The 26,436-nt window shown below is 41.0% G+C and overlaps 2 protein-coding genes and 1 pseudogene across 2 annotated transcripts in view; 1 reads left to right on the top strand and 2 right to left on the bottom strand.

Moving 5' to 3' along the window:
• LOC127623591 (heat shock protein HSP 90-alpha 1-like) overlaps positions 1–3,865 on the bottom strand; it is a 6,721-nt pseudogene extending 2,856 nt beyond the window's left edge.
• Positions 3,866–5,725: 1,860 nt separating this feature from the next.
• Positions 5,726–16,710, top strand: LOC127623595 (WD repeat-containing protein 20-like). The gene is made up of 4 exons (XM_052097992.1): positions 5,726–6,060; positions 8,033–8,215; positions 9,605–10,939; positions 12,986–16,710. The coding sequence occupies exons 1-4, from the start codon at positions 5,812–5,814 to the stop codon at positions 13,049–13,051; spliced, it is 1,833 nt and encodes a 610-aa protein (XP_051953952.1). The 5' UTR covers positions 5,726–5,811; the 3' UTR covers positions 13,052–16,710.
• A 3,928-nt stretch (positions 16,711–20,638) lies between these two features.
• The window catches only part of LOC127623610 (alpha-1,6-mannosyl-glycoprotein 2-beta-N-acetylglucosaminyltransferase-like), a 7,737-nt gene continuing 1,939 nt past the window's right edge, over positions 20,639–26,436 (bottom strand). The window contains exon 2 of the mRNA XM_052098018.1: positions 20,639–23,850. Within this exon, the coding sequence (XP_051953978.1) occupies positions 22,280–23,623 (1,344 nt within the window). The 5' untranslated portion in view covers positions 23,624–23,850 and the 3' untranslated portion in view covers positions 20,639–22,279. The remainder of the gene's footprint in view (positions 23,851–26,436) is intronic.

The raw sequence follows: 26,436 nt of genomic DNA, 5'->3' as shown, positions 1-26,436 counted from the left end.
TCTGTGGGTTATCATTAACAAACTACTAACCGGTGATGTAGTAGATGTGCTTCTGGTTTTCCTTCATGCGGGACACATAATCCTTGAGGGACAACATCTCATCTCCAGAAGCAGATGTGTAGTAGCGAAGCAGCTCAGAGAGTTTTTTGCGGTTCTGAGTGTCCTCGTGGATACCAAGCTAGGATAGGAAAACATTTTTAGCTTGGATAGATTCAGAAAATTAGCTCTATGATCTCATGTAGTACTAACAAAGCAAACTTACCTTGATGTTCTTGGAGAACTGCTCATACAACTTCTTGTAGTTTTCCTTATCCTCTGAGATTTCAGTGAAGAGATCAAGGCACTTCTTGACCAGGTTCTTGCGGATCACTTTCAGGATCTTGCTCTGTTGGAGCATCTCTCGGGAGATGTTCAGGGGAAGATCCTCAGAATCCACAACACCCTTGATGAAGTCTATAAGAAAATGAATCACTCTTCAACTTTTATACCTATAGGTGACTTCATTCATTCTTCAAGATCTTGGGTCATATCAATATCCATAATACTGTATAACAACTGAGACACTTACTGAGATATTCTGGAATGAGCTCCTCACAGTTATCCATGATGAAGACTCTGCGCACATACAGTTTAATGTTGTTTCTCTTCTTCTTGTTCTCAAAAAGGTCAAAGGAGGCTCTTCTGGGCACAAACAGCAGAGCGCGGAACTCCAGCTGACCCTCAACTGAGAAGTGCTTCAACAACAAGACAATTTATAGATTACAACTCATTCTCAACAAGGAGTCCAAAAAGACCATCCATTTCACTTTGCATTATTGACTCAATATTACTACTAACCTTGACGGCCAGGTGGTCCTCCCAGTCGTTGCTCAAACTCTTGTAGAACTCGCCATACTCCTCGTTGGTGATGTCATCAGGGTTTCGGGTCCAGATGGGCTTGGTCTTGTTCAGCTCCTGAGCATCAATGTACTTTTCCTTGACCTTCTTCTTTCTCTTGTTCTTGCCATCTTTGGAGTCTTCATCTTCATCTGCCCCCAGGTCCTCAATCTTGGGTTTGTCTTTGTCATCTCCAGTGGCCACCTCCTCTTCCTTTTCTCCTTCTTCAAGATCAACCTCCTTTTCTCGCTGTTTCTCAACCTGCAGCATATTATTGATAATTTATTACTGTGGGAATTGGAAGCAGTTGACCTTAGATCAACTGTGGTTGTTGGAAGTTTAGGTATCAAAGTAGAGGCACTTACAAAGAGAGTAATGGGGTAACCGATGAACTGGGAGTGCTTCTTAACAACTTCCTTGATGCGCTTTTCCTCAGCATATTCAGATTGGTCCTCTTTGAGGTAGAGAATGACTTTGGTACCACGTCCAAGGGGTTCACCTGTAATTCCAAGGCCAAGGTAGACGTTAAGCACGATTTTGAGTTATCTGGTAAAAATGTAATGATCCATTTGATTTGTATAAAAAATGCGGGAAAGCTCATACCTTTGTCTGGTTTTACTGTGAAGGAACCACCAGCCGCAGACTCCCAGATGTACTGTTCATCATCGTTGTGTTTGGTGATCACCGTGACTCTCTCGGCCACCAAGTAGGCGGAATAGAAACCCACACCGAACTGGCCGATCATGGAAATGTCCGCTCCAGCCTGCAGGGCCTCCATGAAGGCTTTTGTGCCGGATTTGGCGATGGTGCCCAGGTTATTGATGAGATCCGCCTTGGTCATGCCAATGCCAGTATCAGTGATTGTGAGTGTACGCACTTTCTCATCTGGGGTGATTTCGATCTTCAGGTCCTTGCACGAATCAAGTTTGCTTGGGTCTGTCAAACTCTCGTATCTGATCTTGTCCAAAGCCTGTTTAAAGGAAAATATACAGGAGAATCTATTTGAAACTGGGCCATTCAAGCAATTGTGTTGTTGATGATTGTTTGGTTATTCCAGTCATTTTGAATAATTTGGAAAGTTTACATCTGAAGAGTTGGAGATGAGCTCTCTGAGGAAGATCTCTTTGTTGGAGTAGAAGGTGTTGATGATCAGAGACATCAGCTGAGCAATCTCTGCCTGGAAGGCAAAGGTCTCGACCTCCTCCTCCGTCATGGGCTGTGCGGCTTTCTCAGGCATCTGTTTAGAAGGAAGAATGTATAGTTTTGAACAATTACTACAATCAGGCACTACAATTATCGAAAACGTACTTAATTCTATTATTCTTCCAAATTCTATTCTATTAAAAATAGAGCAATTAAAAGGTCAGTTTTGAGCATTGTGTTTCAATATTATTTTACTATGGATAATTGTTGGAATGCTACCACTATAATGTTTTTAACAATTAAAAAAAAATACAGCCAGGTCTCCTAAGCAACCAAATTGGCCCGGTTGCTAGGGAGGGTAGAGTCACATGGGGTAACCTCCTTGTGGTCACTATAATGTGGTTCTCGCTCTCGGTGGGGCGTGTGGTGAGTTGTGCGTGGATGCTGCGGAGAATAGCGTGAAGCCTCCACATGCGCTACGTCTCCGTGGTAACGTGCTCAACAAGCGGCATTATAAGATGCGCGGATTGACGGTCTCAGACGTGGAGGCAACTGAGATTCGCCCTCCGCCACCCGGATTGAGGCGACTCACTACGCCACCACGAGGACTTAGGGCGCATTGGGAATTGGGGCGTGCCAAATTGGGGAGAAAAAAATATATAAAATTTTTGTACAAATATTTTATTTCCTAATTATTTTTAATGACTAGCTCATACTCCATCTTGAGTCACCCTCGAAAAGAAAACAAATAATAATGTAATTTACAAGAAAAGTTTAATACATTTTAATAAGTGCCTTTATGGCTTTGCTCATCACACCCTAAATCACTAAAAGAAATTATTAAAATAAATAAAAGTGCAGATTATTAATACAAAATTAAATGCAGAAAGTGCTAAATATAAAAGCTGTAATTTCTCAAGTATTAAAGATATATCTTCTTTCATTTTTCCCTTTTATCTGCAATTCTAGATCTCGGCCAGAGAGGCCTTTTGATCTTTGAAATGCTGAACTGATGTTAATGAAGCAACAGCTGATAGATCTACTAAAATCATAAGCACATGTTCAGCACCTGTCACTGTGAATTTCAATGGTGGTTGGGGGAGGGGGGCTGGTGCCTAACCTCATAAGAAGACAGCAACTGGTGCAAATGAAGGGTACCAAAAGATATCCTTTTCCCCCTATTTTTGTTTTCACAAATGAAATGCAAACTAGTTTCATTTTGAGGATGATATTGCACATGGTTACTTGAGTTTCTACAGCTGCCATTAGACTCATCTTAATCCTAGACATGCTTTCATAAGACACGAGGCATTCGAACATGTGCTCTTAGCTTGCATTTCTAACCCTTCTACAAGAGCATGGTCAATAATCAGCACTTAGCGTTTATGAATGGTTCGTTTCAAAGTTTTCAAAGTTCTTTTAATGTGCATTATTGTACATGTATTTTCTTTCTTTTTTAAGTTTAGGAAATGCAGAAACCAGTATAACCTGCTTAGCGATACTGACCATTAGCATCATTATAAAAAAACATACCGCTTTGAAAATGACCCCCTCCTTGTGTTCTAAGTTCTGACAGTATTCAAACATATTTCTAATGCTTTTGAGAAAAACAAAACATCTGTATTTGCAAGTCACAAATGTAATATGTGGTGTTGTGTTGCGCTTACCTTGATAATTATCTTCGGTGCGAAATGTCTGTAGAAATGTTATTTTAAGTCTTCTGCTGTAGTTGGGAGATCTACTCCAGTTGAGTTTGTCAAGCTGTGCTCTTGTTCGCTTCTCGTCGTCGCTTTCGAGTTATCTGCTGAGCCACGGGCCTTCATCAGCCTTTATATAGACGTGAGTAACGTTTCTCGAACCCCCCATTGAGAAGGGTCCAGAAGGAATGCCCACTACAGTAAGGTTGGGAGATGGGAGACCTCTAGGCAGTGTAGTGTGTGAGTTGGAGGGGGGTCGTCCACTACCATATACCCCATTTGTCCTTTTAGGGACAGGGAGTCACAAGAGGTGTCTGTCAATCAAGGCAAGAACGTTCCGGATGGCACATGGGCCTGTCAGCTTGGTGCCCTGTTTTCCTGCTAGCAAAATCTCCACAGTTCATTGGCTGCAAGTCTTCGGCTAGTGAGATCTTGGAAATATCACAGGACCTTTGAATCAAGGTGCCACAATTCACAATAAAGACAAAAAACAGGCACAGACTCTGGAGATAAAGGTCAACGACCTATTGCATCTTTTCAAAATCTTTAAGACTAGTTCACATATTGTATAAGTTAGCCCATGTGACTCTACCCTCCCTAGCAACCGGGCCAATTTGGTTGCTAAGGAGACCTGACTGGAGTCACTCAGCACGCCCTGGATTCAAACTAGCGACTCCAGCGGTGATAGTCAGCGTCAATACTCGCTGAGATACCCAGAACCCCGTAAATTGTGCTTATTTAAATTTATTTATAGCTCCGATAATGCTAATAAAACACAATTTTTCAGGCGTTCAGCTAATGGGCTCTTTTTCCTGTAAGGCAGGACTTCCTTTTCTACATCCGTTGGCCATCCCAATTTCTCCCTTTCATTTTAAAGGTGCATGCGATAATTTTTCCCACATTAAAAGTTTTACTCCTAAATAAATTAATTGCTATTTTTGACACAAGCAAAAAGTTACTGAGTGCACATTTAATAACTGTGGTCCATCTCGAGATAAATAGTCTCATAAAATATCAAAGCAAGTATAATTTGTTTTAAAAGATAGCACAAAACAATAAAGGGGTTTTCAAACTTGGACCGAGGACCCTCAGGGGGCCGTAAGGGGGCTTTACAATAAAACTTAACACATTGCAACAACATGAATATAATGCATAATTTTGCGTCAAAGATGGCTGTTTTTTTGCGGTTCAATCTGGCGTCATGAATATTAAATTCTATTGGATATTAATTAGTCTACTATCCAATATTTTTCAGTTTACATCATGAATATTAATTAACTTATGTGACGTTCAGTTTTTAAAGCGTCATTATGCATTGAATTTCTCACCTTTGGAGGAAAAGTAAAACGGGAAGAGAAATGTGAAACTTTATCTTTTCTTCGATTAAAAGATAATGTTTAAACGTTGGCGTATAACTCACAGTTTGGAATCGAAATATAAACACTGTGACTTTGAATGTATTTATTTCGAATTTAAGAGACCAACAAGACATTTATACAGATTATTCCGTACGTTTTACTCTTTTCAAAATGTTATAAATATAGTATGAATATTAATCGGTGTTACAATTAAGCTTAAAACATTGCAACAACATGAATATAATGCATCACTGTGTCAAAGATGGCTGTTTTTCGCGGTTCAATCTGGCGTTTTGAATATTAATTGCTATTGGATATTAATTACTATCGAATATTTTTCAGTTTACGTCATGAATATTAATTAATTTATGTGACGTTCGTTTTTAAAGCGTCCATATGCTTAATTCGACTTTAAATGACCAACAATACATACAAGTTATTTATTTTCTTTCTATTAATTTATTAAAATGTAATATGTAACAGATTATCCAGGAGAGTATTTTTTTTTTTTTTTTACCATCCAAACACTCATCCAAAAATTATGCTGTGAGTGAAAATATACTCTTAACAAGAAAAGAGATCATATTTACTTTATTGTTCGATGAAAGTAAAATATCATCATCGCTGAAAGCTTCGAGATAATGTCCCCTGCGTGAACGCGCCTCCTAGTCCCGTGGGGTAGGTTGGTGCGCGCGCGCATGCTCGTGCACGGAACGGAATGAATACTAAACTTGAAGATGGCGGCGGAGGGAGGAGGGAAGGAGACCAACGAAATTAAAACTCAATTCACTACAAGGGAGGGCGTCTATAAACTCCTGCCGAACTCCGAATACAGCCGGCCCAACCGGGTGTCGTTCAACTCGCAGGGCTCGAACCCTGTGAAAGTCTCCTTCGTGAACGTGAACGACCAGTCCGGGAACGGCGACAGAATCTGTTTCAATGTGGGCCGGGAGCTTTACTTTTACATTTATAAAGGCGTGAGGAAGGTAACAACATGACAGCTGCCGGAACTAGTTTTAATTGAGTTTACATAAATAAAGATGTCACGTGCATGCGCACTAATCAGTGTGCTTTGAACTGTCAGTCACCTTTAAAGGGGCGTTAAACCTTGCACTTATAATGTTTACAACTCAAGTTGCATGTAAATGCAATCCAAATACAGTGTGCATTAATTTGTTTTGGCCAGATCTAGGGTTATGCATGGTGTTTGGGGTGGGTAACCTGTTGCATTGTGTTGTAACTTTGTAAATAATATATACAGCTGAGATTATATGTAAACACAATAATATGCATGACGTTTTGGGTGGGTAACCTGTTGCATTGTGTTGTAAAGCCTGTCGGGTATTAAAATGGGTTTTCAACAATTAATGCATCACTGATTTGGGTAGCTGTGGGGATTTGGGTGTTGCTTGGGGTGTTTAACCTGTTGCATTATTATGCAAAGACTGTTAAGTTTTGTGTTGACTGTGATATCCAGGTTACAAGCTATATATCATGCTAAACAGTTTACATAAGCATTTACATATGAGCTACAAATATTTAAAATTAGTTTTTCGGGGTCTGGGTATCGCAGCGAGTATTGACGCTGACTATCACACCTGGAGTCACGAGTTCGAATCCCAGGGTGTGGTGAGTGACTCCAGCCAGGTCTCCTTAGCAACCAAATTGGGCCGGTTGCTAGGGAGGGTAGAGTCACATGGGGTAATCAAATTGGGCCAGTTGCTAGGGAGGGCAGAGTCACATGGGGTAACCAAATTGGCCCGGTTGCTAGGGAGGGTAGAGTCACATAGAGTAACCAAATTGGCCCGGTTGCTAGGGAGGGTAGAGTCACATGGGGTAACCAAATTGGGTGGTTGCTAGGGAGGGCAGAGTCACATGGAGTAACCAAATTGGGCCGGTTGCTAGGGAGGGTAGAGTCACATAGGGTAACCAAATTGGCCGGTTGCTAGGGAGGGTAGAGTCACATGGGGCAACCAAATTGTCCCGGTTGCTAGGGAGGGTAGAGTCACATGGGGTAACCTCCTCGTGGTGGTGATTAGTGGTTCTCTCAATGGGGCGTGTGGTGAGTTGTGTGTGGATTGGGGAGAGTAGCATGAGCCTCCACATGCTGTGAGTCTCTGCGGTGTCACGCACAACGAGTCACGTGATCAGATGCGCGGATTGACGGCCTCAGAAGCGGAGGCGACTGAGACTCGTCCTCCGCCACCCGGATTGAGGCGAGTAACCGCGTCACCACGAGGACCTACTAAGTAGTGGGAATTGGGTGTTCCAAATTGGTTCCAATTAATAAATAGTTTGTCACACCGCGTGACTATTGAAATGAACTGCTAAAACATACAAAATTGTGACCATTTACAGCACCTAAAATAGCCTATAAATATATATATTAGGGATGTGCAAAAGTAATCGATTAATCGAGTACTCATTCAGCACTAACTAATCGACTATTAAATATACCACTCGAATATCGCAAATTGATTTTGTAAATTGAACGCCGAATTATCCTCTGAATCTCTCGCCAAATCTCACAGTTATAATTGACTCATTAATGCACAGATAAATATTAACGTATTATGCAATTTTGAGAACTGAAATAATGCATATTTTTCATTTCATTTCGTCCAAACACAAACAAAGTTTATTGAAGGTAGCTTTTGTTCCCGTTCTTGGTAACATTTGTGAATAAAACTAAATTTAATTTTCAGGTAGGCATTATACCTAATTTTAAACTTGCATTTTAACTTATGATTAATCGATTAATCGTTTTGAGTACTCGACTGAAAAGCCCAATGTAATATAAATATAATACTATTTTACCTTCATATTATATATATATATATATATATATATATATATATATATATTTATTTTTCCCCAATTACTCTCATATGTGTTCTTTTTAAGGATCATGTAAATATATGGTGTTGTTTAATTGCTGCTTGTTTTTTATGTGCTCAGGCTGCTGATTTGAGTAAACCCATAGACAAGAGGATATATAAGGGCACACTGCCCACCTGTCATGACTCGAACCCCCTCACGGCCACCGCAGAGAGTGTCTCGCTGTTGGTGGGCTTTTCTGCAGGGCAGGTGCAACTCATTGACCCCATTAAGAAGGAAACGAGCAAACTCTTTAATGAAGACGTGAGTTCTTGTATTTTGTTTTGCACATCACAGATTTAACGTTCAGTGACCACCTGGACTAGCAACGGAGAAGTACATCCCTGAAAACATTTTAATGATGTGATTTAAGGGTAAACAGATTATGATTTTACACTCTTGAGGGGTGAATCCTACAAAACCTGTCAAAAATGTCATATTTCATACCGAAATCAAAAAGCATTTAAAAAATGAAATTATTATTATTTGTTTTTTTTTTAAAGACGATTAATAAAATTGTAACTTATAATTACTTTAAAAAAAAAAAAAATAATTTTTGTACCCTATTCAATGTGAGCTGATTTAAATAATACATTTTAAAGTATGCATTACAGTCATGAGAATATTGGGAGTGAAAATGTGCTTAATTGTCATTTAAATAATAGCCACAATGCAAAAAATATTGTGGTATTCATTTTCTTTAAATAAAACAATATATATATTTTTAGGGCTGTTAATTAAACATGTTAATTATATGCATTTAATTATGCGTAAAAATTGAATAAATTTAATCATGTCCCCGGACTGCAATAACGAATGTTCCTACCATTGTAGCAATTCAATATTGTAGCACCGCCCTTTTTCAGCAGGGGGCAGTAAGCGAATCTCCGGCTGTGTAGACAACAAACCACACTCATGCTTGCTTGACACCAGTGACGGCACAAAACGAAAACCTGTTCTTGCATTCAAAGAAAGACTGGACGGAGCGCAATCTGAATGCAGGAATCTCAAGATGTTTAACTTGACACAGCAACCTAAAAACACAGTTTATGATGCGACACAACCAAAGCAAGACATTCCTAAAGTGTCTTACATGTGTGAAAAGGCCTTATTATAAATCTATTTTGGACATATTGACAGATTCACTTGCAAAATGGATTGCCGTGAATTGTAGGTCAATGATTGGCTTATGTTTAATGGTAAATGGTCTGCACTTATATAGTGCCGGTATTCAAAGTGCTTTACACTGCGTCTCATTCACCCATTCACACACACACACACACACACACACACACACACACACACACACACTAACACACTCACACACCAATGACGGCAGAGCTGCATGTAAGGTGCTAGTCTGCCATTGGGAGCAACTTGGGGTTCAGTGTCTTACCCAAGGACACTTCAGCATGTGGAGTCATGTGGGCCGGGAATCGAACCGCCAACCCTGAGATTAGTGGCCAACCCGCTCTACCACCTGAGCCACAGCCACCCCATTGAATGTAATTAATTTGATAAAAAAATAAATATATTTTGCTTTTGGGCCAAAATATGACCTGGGCATGTTTTCATGAAATTCACCCATTACTATTTTGTAACTCTTTTGTTATCATTATTTCTGTCTCTTCTTGTTTTTTTGGGCTCTAACAGAGACTCATTGACAAAACCCCAGTGACATGTTTAAAGTGGGTCCCCGGCTCAGAGAATCTGTTTTTGGTGGCTCACGGTAGCGGCAGCATGTACCTCTACAACGTCGACCACACCTGTGGAACCACTGCACCTCATTACCAGCTCCTAAAGCAAGGTGAAAACTACGCCGTGCATACCAGCAAGAGCAAAACAGCTCGCAATCCTCTTCTCCGCTGGACGGTTGGTGAGGGCGTGGTCAACGAGTTCGCCTTCTCCCCTGATGGCAAGTTTCTGGCATGCGCCGGCCAGGACGGATTCCTCCGAGTGTTTTGTTTTGATTCCGCAGAACTCCACGGCACCATGAAAAGCTACTTCGGCGGACTTCTATGCTTGTGCTGGAGCCCCGACGGCCGTTATGTTGTAACCGGCGGGGAAGACGACCTGGTGACGGTGTGGTCCTTTTCGGACTGTAGGGTTATTGCGCGCGGACATGGGCACAGGTCTTGGGTAAGCGTCGTGGCATTTGATCACTGCATTACTAGCGTACAGGACTGCGAAGTGCCGACGGAGTTCAGCGGAAGTGACGAAGAATTCCAGGAACTAGTTCAATTCAACGGAAGTCGAGAGCGGGCGAATAGCGCCCAGTCTAGACTGTCCAAGCGGAACTCGACGGATGGCCGAGGTGTCAGTGTGACATATCGGTTTGGATCTGTCGGTCAAGACACCCAGTTATGCTTGTGGGACCTCACCGAAGACATTCTATTTCCTCATCTTCCGTTGTCTAGGACTAGAACTAACACCAATGTCATGAACGCAACTACTTCTTCCGCCCCAAGTGGCGATACCGTGACTCTCGGTACTAATGGTAACAATAGCGTAAGCAGTAGTGGCAGTTGCGTTCCCTCTTACTCATTATCGCCCCCTTTACCCCGTTCAAACAGTTTGCCACACTGTTCACCAGCAGGGGGCAGTAGCCCCAACAAGCCCACCAGCATCATGGACGGCGCTTTGATAGCCACAGGCGTTAGCAAATTTGCAACGCTGGCTCTTCACGAAGCAAGCAAGGAACGGCATGCCGAAAAGGACCACAAACGCAATCACAGCATGAGCTACATCAGTAACAAGAGCAGTGACAAGCTTAACCAGTTGATTGGGATGCACGCGACCAAAACAGAAGTTGCTAAGGCACTAGGGACTGCCCAGTGCCCACGCATGGAGGAAGTGCCATTACTAGAGCCACTAGTGTGTAAGAAAATCGCCCACGAGCGACTCACTGTGTTGATCTTCCTGGAGGACTGTCTGGTTACAGCCTGTCAGGAGGGCTTCGTTTGCACATGGACACGACCTGGAAAAGTGGTGAGCATCGAGCGATTGCTAGGTTTAGTGTAGATACACTGTATTATTAGTATGCATCAGCCTGTTTGTACGTACTCTCAAAATGTAAAGAACAGCATAGGGAAGACAGAAATATTGATAAATATTGTGGGGAATCAAAATTGCAAGCTATCGTAAGCTATTCAGGAACTGGCTGAATATTGGCACTTTTCCGCTGCACGTTACGGTTCGACTCGCTTTACATTTCTGAGCTTGCTTTTCCACTGCCGTTTAGTGCTGCCTTAACGTGGGCGGGATTATAGGCTGATCGTTATAGTTGCGCCGCCTCTACCGCAGTGACATCATCTTAAATGCGACACAAAACAATAAACAATAACACGACCGCTAGCTGTTAGCTGCTAGCTCATTGTGCTGCATAAAGCAGTTGTTCATGGTGATTTAACACAAGTGTAACAGTTAAATTGGTTGTTTTAGAAGCTTTCCAGTTGCTGCTCAACTAAATAAAGTGACGATTTCAAGCAGAGTATAGAGTTAACGTAACAAAACGTCCCATCCTCCATCGTGGACGCCAACAACGCCGTGGCCGAGTCCAGCGCGCTCTCCCTCCCATTGCTCGCCAGTCTAAATAGCGTCCATTTGGTCGAACCTCTTTTCCTTGATGGTTCTGTTGCCACTTAAGTTATTTTAACTTTGCCCTACACTGTTGGTTGGTCCGGTGGTAGCCGTGTGCGTCCAACAGCTGTGACGCTTCCTGAAAGACGTTGTTTCATTCGTCGCTAACGAGAGGAACGTCTGCACCTTGTTTATTGACCACGGCGTGGTTTTGCGCGCAGACATTTTTTTTAACAATTCAAAAGTCGCGTGAACAAATGATACTGGTATAGCGGTTGCTAACTGTAAAACTAGGGGGTTGATGTCCCGTGTCGCAAATCCAGTGAAGCTTCTCTCTGACCAATCAGTGATCTGCAGTGTTTTGACGTCACAGTTATGAGGCTTTTCCACTGCACGGTACAGCTCGACTTGACTCTGCTTGCTTTTTGAGGGTTTCCACTCTGGATAGTATCTGGTACCTGATACTTTTTTAGTACCACCTCGGTCGAGGTACCAAGCGAGCCGAGCTGATACTAAATGTGACGTCAAAATCCTGCAGATCACTGATTGGTCAGAGAGAAGCTTCACTGGATTGGCGACACAGGACATCAACCCACTAGTTTTAAAGTAGCAACAGCGATAACCGTATCATTTGTTCACGTGACTTTCAAATTGTAAAAAGAAATGGCTGTGCGCAAAACGAGGTGCAGACGTTCCTCTCATTAGTGACGAGCGAACCGAAAAAGGCTTTCAGGAAGTGTCTCAGCCGTTGGCCGCGGCTAATGCCGGACCTACCAACAGTGTAGGGAAATCAAAAAAAACTTCTTTAGCATCAAGGAAATGTGAAGTGGTTTGACCAAATGGATGCCATCTAGACCGGCGAGCAATGGGAGGGAGAGTGCGCTGGACTCGGCCACGGCGCTGTTGGAGTCCACGATGGAGGTATGAGACGTTTTGTTACGTTAACTCTATATTCTGCTTGAAATCGTCACGTTATTTAGTTGAGCAGCTACTGGAAAGCTTCTAAAACAACCAATTTAACTGTTACACTTGTGTAAAATCACCATGCAACAACTGCTTTATGCAGCACAATGAGCTAACAGCTAGCGCTCGTGTTATTGTTTATGGCCAGCAATGTTTGTGTCGTGTTTAAGATGATGTCACGGCAGTAGAGGTGGCGTAACTATGACAAACATCCTATAATCCCACCCACCTTGAGGTGGCACTAAACTGCAGTGAAAATGTAAAAGTGAGTCGAGTCGCACCGTAACGTGCAGCGGAAAAGTGCCATTAGTATCAGCTCGGCTTGCTTGGAACCTCGACCGAGGTGGTACTAAAAAAGCACCAGGTACTATCCACAGTGGAAAACAGTGGAGTCGAGTCATCGTGTTAATTCTAGCAATCCCATATAAATAAAATTCAAAATACTGATGTGTCTAAATGCATCACTAATCTGTCTTTCTAATCTTTTTTTAGGGTCTGTTGCCGTCCCAAAACTCGGCTAACTCTCCGGCTAACTCTCAGAGCGGAACGGTTGTATAGCTGCTGTGATTTGTGCTGTGCACACAGAACCGGGCCTGAGCTGAGAAGGACTGATCTACAGACTCATTAAATCAACACTGTCATGCGTGTGTTGTCATGTTTTGCTTATTTACTGTGCACTGGGGAAAATGGGCGAATCTCATGATAACCTGTAGGGAACATGTCCAGGTCATGCATTTCACCCCCAAAATTATATTTTGCATAAAGAAAATTAAGCCTGTGTTAGGACGATTAAGATTGCATGCACTGTAACATTAATTCATTGGAAATTAAGTATATAAGTTTACCTAAACATAGGTTTGATTATGCAGTGAAATGTTCTTGACAGTTTTAACGAGATTCACCCATGAAGAATGTCGAGTGGAGCTGATGTTCTGTGTTGTGTTCAGGATTTTCAATAATAGTTCCTCTAATTAGCATCAGTTCCTCTTTGTTCTTTTAAAACTACCGTAGTTGACGGTGCAATCCTTCCACATGTAAGTGTAGTTTGTGAGTCAGATGTATTTTGCACTGATTGTCTCGTGTCTTTCCTTCATAATTGCATTGGAACAAAAACTCGTTCAAAGCCACTGATGCGTCTCAGTGACGGCACGCCACTTCCCTCATCAGCGCTGGATCGTACTTTTAAAGTGAAAGGAAGAAAATTGATTGCACTAAATAATTATATATATATAAAAAATGGCTTTACAATTTTTGGAGTTAAACAAGGACTCCCAGGAAATGCTGTAAAGGAGAACCAAATATCTTTTGAACATTTATTTTAATATTGTTTCAGATGAAACGGGTTATTGTACAATGTGTAAATATTGTAAATTAAAGATTTATAATGGATTGAAATGATGATGATAATACTAAATAGAAAACAGTGGTATTTCTATTACAGAGGATTTATATATATATATCTATATATACACAGTGGATATAAAAAGTCTACACACCCCTGTTAAAATGCAGGTTCTTGTGATGTAAAAGAATGAGACCTATAATGTGAACAATTCAATTGAAAAACAAACTGAAATCTTTGAGGAGGGATTTGGCAGACGCTTTTATCCAAAGTGACTTACAGTGCACTTATTACAGGGACAATCCCCCCGGAGCAACCTGGAGTTAAGTGCCTTACTCAAGGACACAATGGTGGTGACTGTGGGGATCAAACCAGCAACCTACTGATTACCAGTTATGTGCTTTAGCCCACTACGCCACCACCACTCTATTAGCATGGCACATCTTGACGTGGCAGTATTTGCCCACTCTTCTTTGCAAAAGTGCTCCAAATCTGTCAGATTGCGAGGACATCTCCTGTGCACAGCCCTCTTCAGATCACCCCACAGATGTTCAATTGGATTCAGGTCTGGGCTCTGGCTGGGCCATTCCAAAATGTTAATCTTCTTCTGGTGAAGCCATGCTTTTGTGGATTTGGATGTGTGCTTTGGGTCGTTGTCGTGCTGAAAGGTGAACTTCCTCTTTCTAACGGACGCCTGAAGGTTTTGTTCCATAATTCCCTCCACCCTGACTAAGGCCCCGGTTCCAGCTGAAGAAAAACAGCCCCAAGCATGATGCTGCCACCACCATGCTTCACTGTGGGTATGGTGTATTTTGGGTGATGTGTCGTGTTGTTTTTGCGCCAAACATACCTTTTGGAATTATGGCCAAAAAGTTCAACCTTGGTTTCATCAGATCATAACACATTTTCCCACATGCATTTGGGAGACTTGATGTTTGTTTTTGCAAACTTCAGCCGGGCTTGGATGTTTTTCTTTGTAAGAAAAGGCTTCCGTCTTGCCACCTTACCCCATAGCCCATTCATATGAAGAATATGGGAGATTGGTGTCACATGTAGCATACAGCCAGTACTTGCCAGAATTCCTGCAGTTCCTTTACTGATGCTGTAGGCCTCTTGGAAGCCTCCCTGACCTGTTTCCTTCTCGTCTTTTCATCAATTTCGGAAGGACGTCCAGTTCTTGGTAATGTCTCTGTTGTGCCATATTTTCTCCACTTGATGACGACTGTCTTCACTGTGTTCATTGGTATATCTAATGCTTTGGAAATTCTTTTGTACCCTTCTCCTGACTGATATCTTGCTCTCTGTGGACCATGGCTTTTGCTATGAGATGCAACTAAGAAAATGTCAGGAAAATCCTACTAGAACAGCTGAACTTTATTTTTGATTAATCAGAGTCACTTTAAATGATGGCAGGTGTGTAATGACTTCTATTTAACATGAGTTTTAATGTGATTGGTTAATTCTGAACACAGCCACATCCCCAGTTATAAGAGGGTGTGCACACTTATGCAACCAGGTTATTGTAAGGTTTTTAATTTTTGCCCCATGAAGATTTCAGTTTGTTTTTCAATTGAATTGTTCACTTTATAGGTCACATTAAAAGTAGAAAAAGTTCTGACATGATTTATCTTTGTCTCATTCTTTTACATCACAAAAACCTGCCATTTTAACATATATAATATATATTTTATTTTGGTCTCATTTCACATTCTGTGTATTTATCAGATGGATATTTACATGCAATATGTTCTGTATGTTTTGTTTAGTCATTAACATTTGTTTTTTACTATTATATTTTATGGTAACTTTACAATCCACTTTTATAATATGGGAGATTTGATGTACCTATTTAATGGTACATTTAATTAATTATGTATTTTAATGATTCATTTAAATATTCATTTAATGATTAAATATTTTGTAATTTGGCCCACGATATTTTAGGCATTAACATGAGATTAAAGGAATATTCCATATTTCAGTCAGCAGCATTTGTGTCATAATGTTGATTAGCACAAAAATAATTTCGACTCGTCGCTCCATTTCTTTAAATGTGTGTTCCAGTGAGACGCTTACAATGGAAGTCAATGGGGCCAATTTTTGGAGGGTTTAAAAGACAGAAATGTGATGCTTATAATTTTATAAAAATAAAAAATTTACATTAATTCTTCTGTTAAAATGTGTGTATTATTTGAGCGGGAAAAGTTGTTTAAATCATACAGTTGTTATAGGGTTTACCGTGTTGCGTCGTCATGGCAACAGAGTTGTAAAATTGTCTATAACTTTCTGCAGAGTGATTTTATGACAGTAAAATCATGTTAACACACATATTGTTTATGTCATGTGTCTCTACTTTTGAAACCGTGAATATTTTAATGTTTATAGATTAAACCCCATTGACTTGCATTGGACGTGTCTCACTGTCGAATGAGCTTAGCTTATATTGAACCCGGAATATTCCTTTAATTCATTAGGTTTCACAAACTAACAATGAACAATATTTTTACAGCATTCGTTGATTATAAATATTGCTCATGGTTAGATCATAATGTCATAGGGTTATCATGTTGCATTTAAGATATTCTGTAATTCGCTATTTTAAAATCTGCCATGTGAAAATGTTCAGTCTTGATCACGTATAAAAGTAACAGCACAAAGCATTGCTCAAATCTCAAACCCCAAGTATGAACACGTTTGCATAATTAGATCTCATCCCGCCTGTCACTTGCATTTTAATTTATTACATAATATATTGCCTTTGGCCTTTAGTTATTATATCCATTAGTATATTCCAACAGTAACTGTGCACGTCAGCATCTCAGCGTAACAAACGCATGTTGGCACAAGAGTAATTAGTCTTGTTATACATTTTAAAGGTCACCACACTCAAGTAAGTAATGTCAAATAAACATTAGTAATTGGAAAAATTGCAGTGCCGTATATTTAATGTAATAAATGCCACATTTAGGCGATACCACTCAATGACCCAAATGAAAGTGTTATTTCTCAAAGCTCTTTCATCCCAAGAGACTTAATGAAACAAGTCAATTGTTGTCATCCAGTTAGACAGAGCAATAAAATGAGCATGTGCAGACTTTGAGCACCATCGGAGACTAGATGAGACACTTCTGGGGGTTTTTTCTCACGAGAAAAATGGCAGATTTCATCCAAAGTCTCAGTTTAATCTCATTGCTGTATGCATGGCGACAATTATGCAAAGATCATTTAGATTAACTATGAATATGCATGAGGCTGGAGCTTCTGGGTCCAATTTAAAACATTTGCCACTTGCACGATGCTTATTGTAATGATCCTCTGTGCAGCTGTATTGATCTGCATTGTGTTTACAGTCTTCACATTGCTAACACAAGCATTTAATGATTAATGAGGCAAAAAACAAGCACGTGAACCAACTTTAATAGTGTTTTCTTGCACCAAAAATCATCCCTGTTACTATTGCTCATAGTTGGATGAGAGATTTGATCAATCCCCAAACCCCAAGTAAGCATAAATCACTCAGATTTGAGATTTTTACATTGTGGACGATAAAACAGGCTAAAAAAATCTCATAGACTTACATTGAAGGAGGGACTCGAGCCATTTATAGACAGCAGAATATCGTAGAGATTTGAGGGTGCAGGACCTTCTCTTGAGACAAGGGAACACAAATAGGATTAAAGGCACAAGAGTCAAAGCCAATGCCATTGAGCTGATCACTTTGAATGATTGTGTGGTGCAGGAAATATAGCAGAAATGAAGTACTTTCTACACTGAATAAGTTAAAGCGCAAACTTGAAAATATGAAGTAAATTCTACATGTGTTTTCAACGCAAACATAACTAGTAAACACAAACCCCAATTCTGAAAAAGTTGGGACAGTATGTAAAATCCTATTATATTCACACTTTGCTATATTGAAAGTACTACAACTACACATTATATGAAGTTTTACCTTGTGAATTTCATTGTTTTTTTTTTATGTACAGTCATTTAAAATCAGAAGATTGCAACATGCTCCAAAAAAGTTTAGATAGGGGCAATTTAAGACTCGTAATAATTTGGCGAGTTGAAATAACAAGGCGATGTGAAACGGGAGATGTTAAACAGGTGAGGCACCCGTGTCATGGTATATAAGGACTCATCCTTCAAGAGCAAAGATCATTCCAGACTTGTCAATTTGCAAACAGATGCTTTCGCAAATAATCCTGCACTTTGAGAACAATGTTCCCCAAAGACAAACTGGAAGGATTTTGGGCATTTCACCCTCTACAGTGCACAAAATAGGTAAAAGATTCAAGGAATCTGGTCAAATATTGGTGCATAAAGACAAGACGAAAACCACTTCTGAATGTGTGTGGTCTCTGACCAATCAGACATCACTGTCTTAAAAAACATCATTCATCTGTAATGGATATCATGAACATGGGCTTGGGATTACTTTAGTGAACCTTTGTTAGTCAACAGCACTCACTGCTGCATCCACAGATGCTAGTTCAGACTTTACATGTAAAGGAGAAGCCGTACATCATCACTGTCCAGAAGCGCTGCCGACTTCTCTGGACTCGCTCTCAACTTTAGTAAACCTTTGTTAGTCAACAACACTCGCCGCTGCATCCACAGATGCAAGACAGAGATGTACAAATTTTGGAGCAACATTTACTGCCATCCAGCACCGTCTTTTCCAGGGACGTCCCGGCATTTTACCAAAACATCATATAATGTGTAGTTGTAGTGCTTTCAATTTAGCAAAGGGTGAATGTAATTTACAAATCACTCCTTTTTGTTTTTATTAGCATTTTTCATACCGTCCCAACTTTTTTAAAATTGGGGTTGTATTATGTGTTATTTTTTACAATGCATCATCATGTAGCAATCCTAAAGTAGAAAACCTTGTCATACTTATTCGCTAATTAGAGTAAATTACAGGTAAATAAAATAAGTAAATGTGAAATGTTTTTTCGGAGCTGTTATCCCCAGCACGCACCGGCTTGAATAATTAATGAGCGTGCATGTTTTTACTGTTTGCAGTTTATTTACGCCATTTTTATTCTTGGTTTTGTTGTGATGTTTGGTAACTTAACGTTTTGTGAAGTCTATAGTTCATTTTCTACTCAATTACCCATTCAAGATGAAAATAATTATCTGTTCATTATTATTATCATCCGTTAGGTATAATATGAATTATTCAGACATAAAACAGCACTACAAATTGTATAAAATTGGAGTTTGAATTATAAAAGCACATCCACATGGTTAGCTGAAATCAAAACTGCTTAAAACCTCTTTTGTATATAGGCAGATAAATCCTGCTGACTTTCGCATTTCTTGCATTGAAAGTTTGCAAAAATGGACTTGAACGTGGTAAAATGTGGTAAACGGTGCCGAGAGTTGCCTCCTAAACTCTTGATGGTAGCTGGAATAGTTACCAAACTAGCCCAAACATTTAGTCAACATTGAAACAGCCTTCACGACCCTTTATACTTCGGCAATCTGACATATTTCCAATCGAAACAGGGTATTCAACTATTATAGTGGTCTTAGTATTCAGAGTTTAATACTAGTTAAGCTCAGTCGAAAGCATTTGTGGCATTAAGTTGGTTACCACGAAAAAAGAAAAAAAAAGAAGCATAATGTGTGTTCCAGTGCGACACTTCCAATGCAAGTCAATGGGGTTTAATCTGTAAACATTAAAATACTGTTTCACAAGTATAAACACAAGATGTAAACAATATGTGTGTGAACATGATTTTACTGTCATTAAATCACTCACTGACCACATCTGTGGAAAGATAAGGCCAATTATACCACTCTGTTGCCATGACGACGCAACACTGCAAACGCTAAAACGACAGTGTGGCAGTGCGGAGGGCGGTCCCGGGTTGTGATCCTGCACACCCGGTCCCGTATTAAGCTGATTAAGCCTCCGAGGAATAAAGGTCGACTGCAGAGGATCGTGCGGGAGAGAGAGATCGTTTACGGACATGTCCGTCACGTGTGTGTTTATGTTGTCTTTTAAGTTTCTCATTAAAACTATTATTTATATTGAAAAGCCGGTTCTCGCCTCCTCCTTTCCATTGAATACGTTACACTGGTGCCGAAACCTGGGAAGGAGGAGGGATACGCCGTAGTAGAGTTCTCGCCACTACAGTACCATCCACCCCAACGGAGCAGCCACGGCCATCTGCCAGGGAACGAGGAGCCCAGCTGCCTGAAAGAGGACGATGGCCGCCGACCGCAAGGGGAGAAGGGGCTCCTAGCCGACCGCCTGGAGTGGTCAGGGCTGCTGCCAGGGGCGCAGGAGTTCCCTACCAGCCCCTGAATAGTGGCGTGGTTTAAGACCGCCGACCGGGAGGGGCTCACTGCCCTTCTCCCCTCGCGGTCGGCGGCCATCGTCCTCTTTCAGGCGGCTGGGCTCCTCGTCGACCTTTATCCCTCGGAGGCTTAATTAGCCTAATACGGGACCGGGTGTGTAGGATCACAACCTGCCCTCCGCCCTGCCACAGACAGTAAAAACACTGATTTAAACAACTTTACAGCTCAAATAATACAAAAGTTTTAACCATAGAATTAACGAACTACAGTACAAGCATCAGATTTCTGCCTTTAAACGTTCCAAAAATTGGCCCCATTGACTTCCATTGTAAGTGCCTCACTGAAAACAAAATTTTTGCTTTTGTTAAGAATTTTTTTTTTTGGTGTGTTAATGAACATTATACCGCAAATGCTGTTGATTGAGTTTACTTGTATTAACCGCAGAATATTCTTTTAACACTTCAGTACATCACACGCCTATATCTCCAAGGCTTTACTTTTCACACTTCATTATACAGTATTAGTGAGTATTGAGGGCACAGATCTGTGTCACGGCTAAATGGAAGCTCATGTAAATAGGACAAAGCATCAACAATGGGCTAATGAGGGCTGCGAGATAGCCAATGCAATTTTAATGTCTTGCACAAGCTTTAAAACCATTCCAATACTTGAATATGTTCAATATGAAGCACAACTTCAGAAGCTACACCTTTAAAATGGTCAGTCACAATCAAGCAAATATAAAATAGTTCATCTGCATACAAAAATAGCCCAGTACTAGCATAATATTTCACAGAATGTCAAATGTTGTCCAAAAGTAAACATTCCATGTATTTTGTCTGCAGGTAAGTATATATACACACATATGTAATTCATAAGAAAGTTCATGCTTTTTGCAGATTTAAAAATGATACATACATCCAAATAAAAATGCAATAATCTTTATATGAGTGACAACTAGGGCCGGGCTATATAGCTTATAAATAATCTCGATATTTTCCAGCTTTTAACGATATTCAATATATATCGTGATATTTATGTATTTGCTCTAAAATGGCTTAAAGAAGAAGAAAAACAACAACATTTCAACCAACCATCCATTGTTGAGGATTATTAAAACTAAAGTTAATATGCGGAGACGACCAAGTAAGCCATTCATAGGTTAATTTGTTTGAAAACTGTAAACATTGCGTCTCTGGGACTCTGTTTGTTTTGAGCAGCCCGTCCAGCCTGACACAACAACATATGACGTGATTTGCGGACGGGACTATACCGTTAATTTAACTTCATGCAGCACTGTGCAGACCCATCGGCGCCGGACTTAAAGGAAAGCATGTCGGTTAGAAATGGTCCAACTTTGGATGGCGTAACTGTGACGTATGGCATCAAAGCAACGCGAAAGTTTGTGCCTGGTGGCTTTCTTTTTCTTTCCCGGTGGGCCGACGCACTTTGGGGCCAATCAGGGGCACACTGGCCTTCGTGAAACGGGCCGAATGGGCCACGATACGCTGAAATGAGCCACCGCGTAATGCAGAACGGGACACAAAACGGAGCACGATGTGCCGAACAGGACAGCGAACGCCCCCCGTTCAACAACTAAAAGGACAGTTTCTATGTAAAATCCCATCCATTAAAAATAAGCAAAAAAACATTTTTTTTAAAAATGTAGGTTACGGTGAGACTTGCCAATTTTTGGAGTGTTTAAAGGCAGTTTAATTCCTCTTATAAAACTTTCGAGATGTAAAACTGGTTCAATTGTAATTTTTACAGTGACCTTAGGGTTTACAGCATTAGTCGTCATGACAACGAAGTTGTAAAATTGGATATAACTTCAGATTAAAAGCAAATTAAAAACATTGCCATATGTATGATGCAAACTTATTTTATGTCGACAGCAAATCATCGTAAATGTATATTGATACACCGATATATTGCCCAGCCCTATTGACATCAATGACAAGTTTTCAATGATGGTACTTGAAAGATGCTCATAACCACCGAATCCAAAAATCACATACTTTTTTTATTATTTGGAATATCTCAATAAAACAAGCAATATGCCGAAATAGTCCATAAAGAATTCTTAAAGGCTTTCATTTGAGGATGCAAAAACAACGAAAACAAGAGAAGAGTCACTGTAATCGAAGATAGCTCTTGCAGAGTTCATGGTCCCTGATGTCGCCCCAACCTCCATTTTTGACATGGGGGGCCACTCCTTTGGCCCCCAATGCGGGCAGTCTCTTTGTGATAAGCAACTGTTTTGGGAACAGCTGATTCCTGCTGATCTGAAGAATGTTTTCGATCTTTGTCTTCTGGTTAGTCGGCATGCAAGCCGACTTTTTGTGGTGCATGCCGCAATCGCCGGCGTGGAAAATGCGAGGCGCCTCGCAGACCATGACCTTCAGGAACGTGGGCAAACAAGTCACGGTAAGATGCTGCAATGACCAGTCCCAGTTGTAGTCGTCATAGGTGCAGAAGGCATCGGTGCATCTGAGGAGCTTCTGGTACGCATTTCGGCTTAGTGCCATGCCCATGTTGTGCTCAGTCGACTTCCACGCTTTCACCTCAACTTTGTTGGCTTTGCTGGAATAGCTGATGTGCCCGTAGCTTCCCAAAGATAGGATGTCGCAATCGGGACACTGCTCTTTCTTTAGCGACGCCATCAGCTTGAGAAGGTGATAAAAATCGGGGGTGAGGTAGTGGTCCTCTTCAATGAGCAACACAAGCCCTTGGTGGTCTTTCAACACCCGGACTCTATCCCAAACAAAGTGCAGCTTCCACCACCAGTGGTGTTTGGTCTGAGAGAACTTGGCTTCTCGATAGTGGCCGAAGGAGTCTGGGTACTCTGCGTTTATGCAACCTAACGTTAAGGCATCTTTCTTGGTAATGTCTCTGGGACAGTCTCTTGGATCATTCCCAGGGAACTCTTGAGGATAGAGCTGGAGACTAAAAGGGAAGAATATTTGGAGAACAAGACAGAAGTCAACGGAGGTGACTATCTGGTTGATCTCTGGCGACCAGAAGTCATGGCTGAAAATCAGCAAAACATTCCCAATGCCCTCTGCCTTTCTCAGACTATCCACCAAGAGTCGCAGGTATTCTGGACGGTTGTGCACCTGAACCACTACGACGAGGTCATCCTTCTGTCGCACTGTCCGAAATTTCTCCTCGTTTCTCAAGGTCTGGTCAAAGTTAAGTTGAAACGCAATCCCTCTGTACACCAGAGTAGTGTTATCCACTTCAGGTTTGGCAGCAGGTTGTTTTTCTGGAAGCGTCTCGTTGACTGTTTTCCGAGTAACCGCTGCCGTGACCTGTACCAGACTTCCGCCGCTGCTCCGTTTAATGGTCTCCGCCTCCTTAGGAACCACAGCAGCACTTGCCTTCTTCATCTTACCACTATTCCAGACGGCAAATCCACAGATTACAACCACTAAAGTTAGCAGTACCACCTTTCGCTTGTAAATTCGGAATCTCATGATAGGCAGTCACCCTTTGGGACGGTTGGCGAGTTGATTCTGGAGACAAGGAAGGCAGGATTGCTATCCAGAAATGGTCTGCTCCAGCAGATTTTGTATAAAATGTTATCATAGAAAAGAGCTATTGTCCTTGGTCCAAATTTTGGAATGTAACAGGGTGTCAGTTTTGCCAAGGATAAATCCCATAAGGCATTTTGCTTAGAGGCAGAGGAGACGCATTTTACAACCTGAGGGATCAAACAGAAGGTGATTTTAGTAAGTATGTAGTGGGGATTTTTTTTGTAAATTATATGACAATTTAGAAATTCATTCTAATATCTAACATTTGCACACTTACATTTTAAGACAGTAAAACAGGTACCAAAATGACCACAAATGGTGATAAACAGAACCAAAAATGAATAGAATCAAAAAAAGGAAGGATATCTCTGGGTATCTCAGCGAGTATTGACGCTGACTATCACACCTGGAGTCGCGAGTTTGAATTCAGGGCGTGTTGAGTGACTCCAGCCGTGTCTCCTAAGCAACCAAATTGGCCCGGTTGCTAGGGAGGGTAGAGTCACATGGGGTAACCTCCTCGTGGTCACTATAATGTGGTTCTCGCTCTCGGTGGGGCGTGTAGCGAGTTGTGCGTGGATGCCGCGGAGAATAGTGCGAAGCCTCCAAGCGCACTACGTCTCCGTGGTAACGCGCTCAACAAGTGATAAGATGAGCGGATTGACAGTCTCGGATGCGGAGGCAACTGAGATTCGTCCTCCGCCACCCGGATTGAGGCGAGTCACTACACCACCACAAGGACTTGGAGCGCTTTGGGAATTGGGCGTTACAAATTGGGTAGAAAGGGGTTTATATATTTTCCATTTACATGTGCGAATATGATATTTAAGGTCAAAAATTAGGGGATTCAAATTGCTCTTGCAAAAAATATTATCTTGAACAACAATAGGAGGAATGTTATTGATTTTTAATGATAACCAAAATGTATAAGTAATAAAACAAGCTTTGCAACAAAATTAATCTTAATTAAGAACACTGAAGATTTAATGACTTGGTCAACATGAAACAGCTTAATTTTATTTAGATCCCAAAGAATTACATTTATGCATTTGGCAGACGCTTTTATCCAAAGTGACTTACAGTGCACTTATTACAGGGACAATCCCCCCGGAGCAACCTGGAGTTAAGTGTCTTACTCAAGGACACAATGGTGGTGGCTGTGGGTATAAAACCAGCAACCTCCTGATTGATGTGCTTTAGCCCACTACACCACCACCATCCAAAGTGACTTACAGTGCACTTATTACAGGGACAATCCCCCCGGAGCAACCTGGAGTTAAGTGCCTTACTCAAGGACACAATGGTGGTGACTGTGGGGATCAAACCAGCAACCTTCTGAGTACCAATGTATTATACAGAGCACTTATTACAGGGACAATCCACCCGGAGCAACTTGGAGTTAAGTGTCTTACTCAAGGACACAATGGTGGTGACTGTGGGGATCAAACCAGCAACCTTCTGAGTACCAATGTATTATACAGAGCACTTATTACAGGGACAATCCCCCCGGAGCAACCTGGAGTTAAGTGCCTTACTCAAGGACACAATGGTGGTGGCTGTGGGGCTTGAACCAGCAACCTTCTGATTACCAGATTACCAGTTATGTGCTTTAGACCACTACACCACCACCACACCACAATAAGCGGAGGCGGAGCTCTTTAAAGGACACATAGTAAAAGTTGCAAAAGTTGAAGCAAAAATGCTTCAAAAATACTTTAAGCATACATTGTTCAGTTTTGTTATAATTAAAAAATAATATATTTAAATTAAAGTGTTGCTCAATGGCATATTTCTACTCTTAGTTCTGCTGCTAATGTTTTGTAGACTTTGTTATTAAAAGAGTGTTGCTTATTAACCTGTTTTTGTGTTTTACCTTGGTACCGAAAATGGTATCAAGTACCGTGAAATTTCACTGGTATTGGTACCGACTACTGACATTTTGGTACCGTGACAACACTACTAGGTGTGGTAGTCAGCGTCAATACTCGAAGCTACCCAAACCCCCCATAAAAGGGCTTTTTAATCATTCTCTGGAGATTACATGGATGGATTTCCATTTGCATCTTAGTTGCAAACCTTTAAACTAGTAGATTTAAAAAAGCTTGCAATATGTTCCTACCAACTTTCAAACCAAACGTATGCCTTGATACTAAATGTAGTCTTGTACCCTAAACGCAGCAATCCGTCCTGCGTAAAACGCAGACCACCGGAGTATCACATGTATTCAACACAAACAGTTTGTATCAATCGCTTGCATTTAAAAATAGCAACAGAACTGAATTCAGGGATCGAAACTAGAGATGCACCGATTGCAATTTTCTTGGCCGATACCAATTTTTTCCGATTCTCTTTCTAAGAACTATTATTGACCACATATACAAACAAAATCTACCTTTCTTCAATGCAACATTTCAGCACTGCTTCGGGAACGGCTTGCATACCTGTCAACACTCCTGTTTTTCCCGGGAGTCTCCTGTTTTGTTATTTCTCCCAAAAAAACTCCCGTAATTTGTATGGCCCAAACCAAGTTATATGAATAATCACATCAATATATTATTCCAAGGTGGTCCAGTTGCCAGATCTTGAATGAAACGCATCCTACTCACACAATCGACACATCATACACATTACAAATCATGTATTACCTCAATCTGGCAACCAAAACCCATTTGCGCTAATATCTGTGCAGGCAGTAGACGCGGGATGTTAAATCAAGCATCACTGGTAGAGGGGAGGAGAAGACTCAGCTGGTGCTC

The sequence above is a fragment of the Xyrauchen texanus genome, chromosome 30 (assembly GCF_025860055.1).
Source record: "Xyrauchen texanus isolate HMW12.3.18 chromosome 30, RBS_HiC_50CHRs, whole genome shotgun sequence".
Classification (NCBI taxonomy): domain Eukaryota; kingdom Metazoa; phylum Chordata; class Actinopteri; order Cypriniformes; family Catostomidae; genus Xyrauchen; species Xyrauchen texanus.
The sequence above is the reverse complement of the archived record's forward strand: the minus strand, read 5'-3'. Positions and strand labels throughout refer to the sequence as shown.

Excerpts from the sequence above, each read along its gene's own strand:
- LOC127623595 (XM_052097992.1), top strand. The coding sequence starts at position 5,812 with ATGGCGGCGGAGGGAGGAGGGAAGGAGACCAACGAAATTAAAACTCAA. Across the intron at positions 6,061-8,032 it reads TTTATAAAGGCGTGAGGAAG|GCTGCTGATTTGAGTAAACC; the intron begins GTAACAACATGA and ends TTATGTGCTCAG. Across the intron at positions 10,940-12,985 it reads GGACACGACCTGGAAAAGTG|GGTCTGTTGCCGTCCCAAAA; the intron begins GTGAGCATCGAG and ends ATCTTTTTTTAG.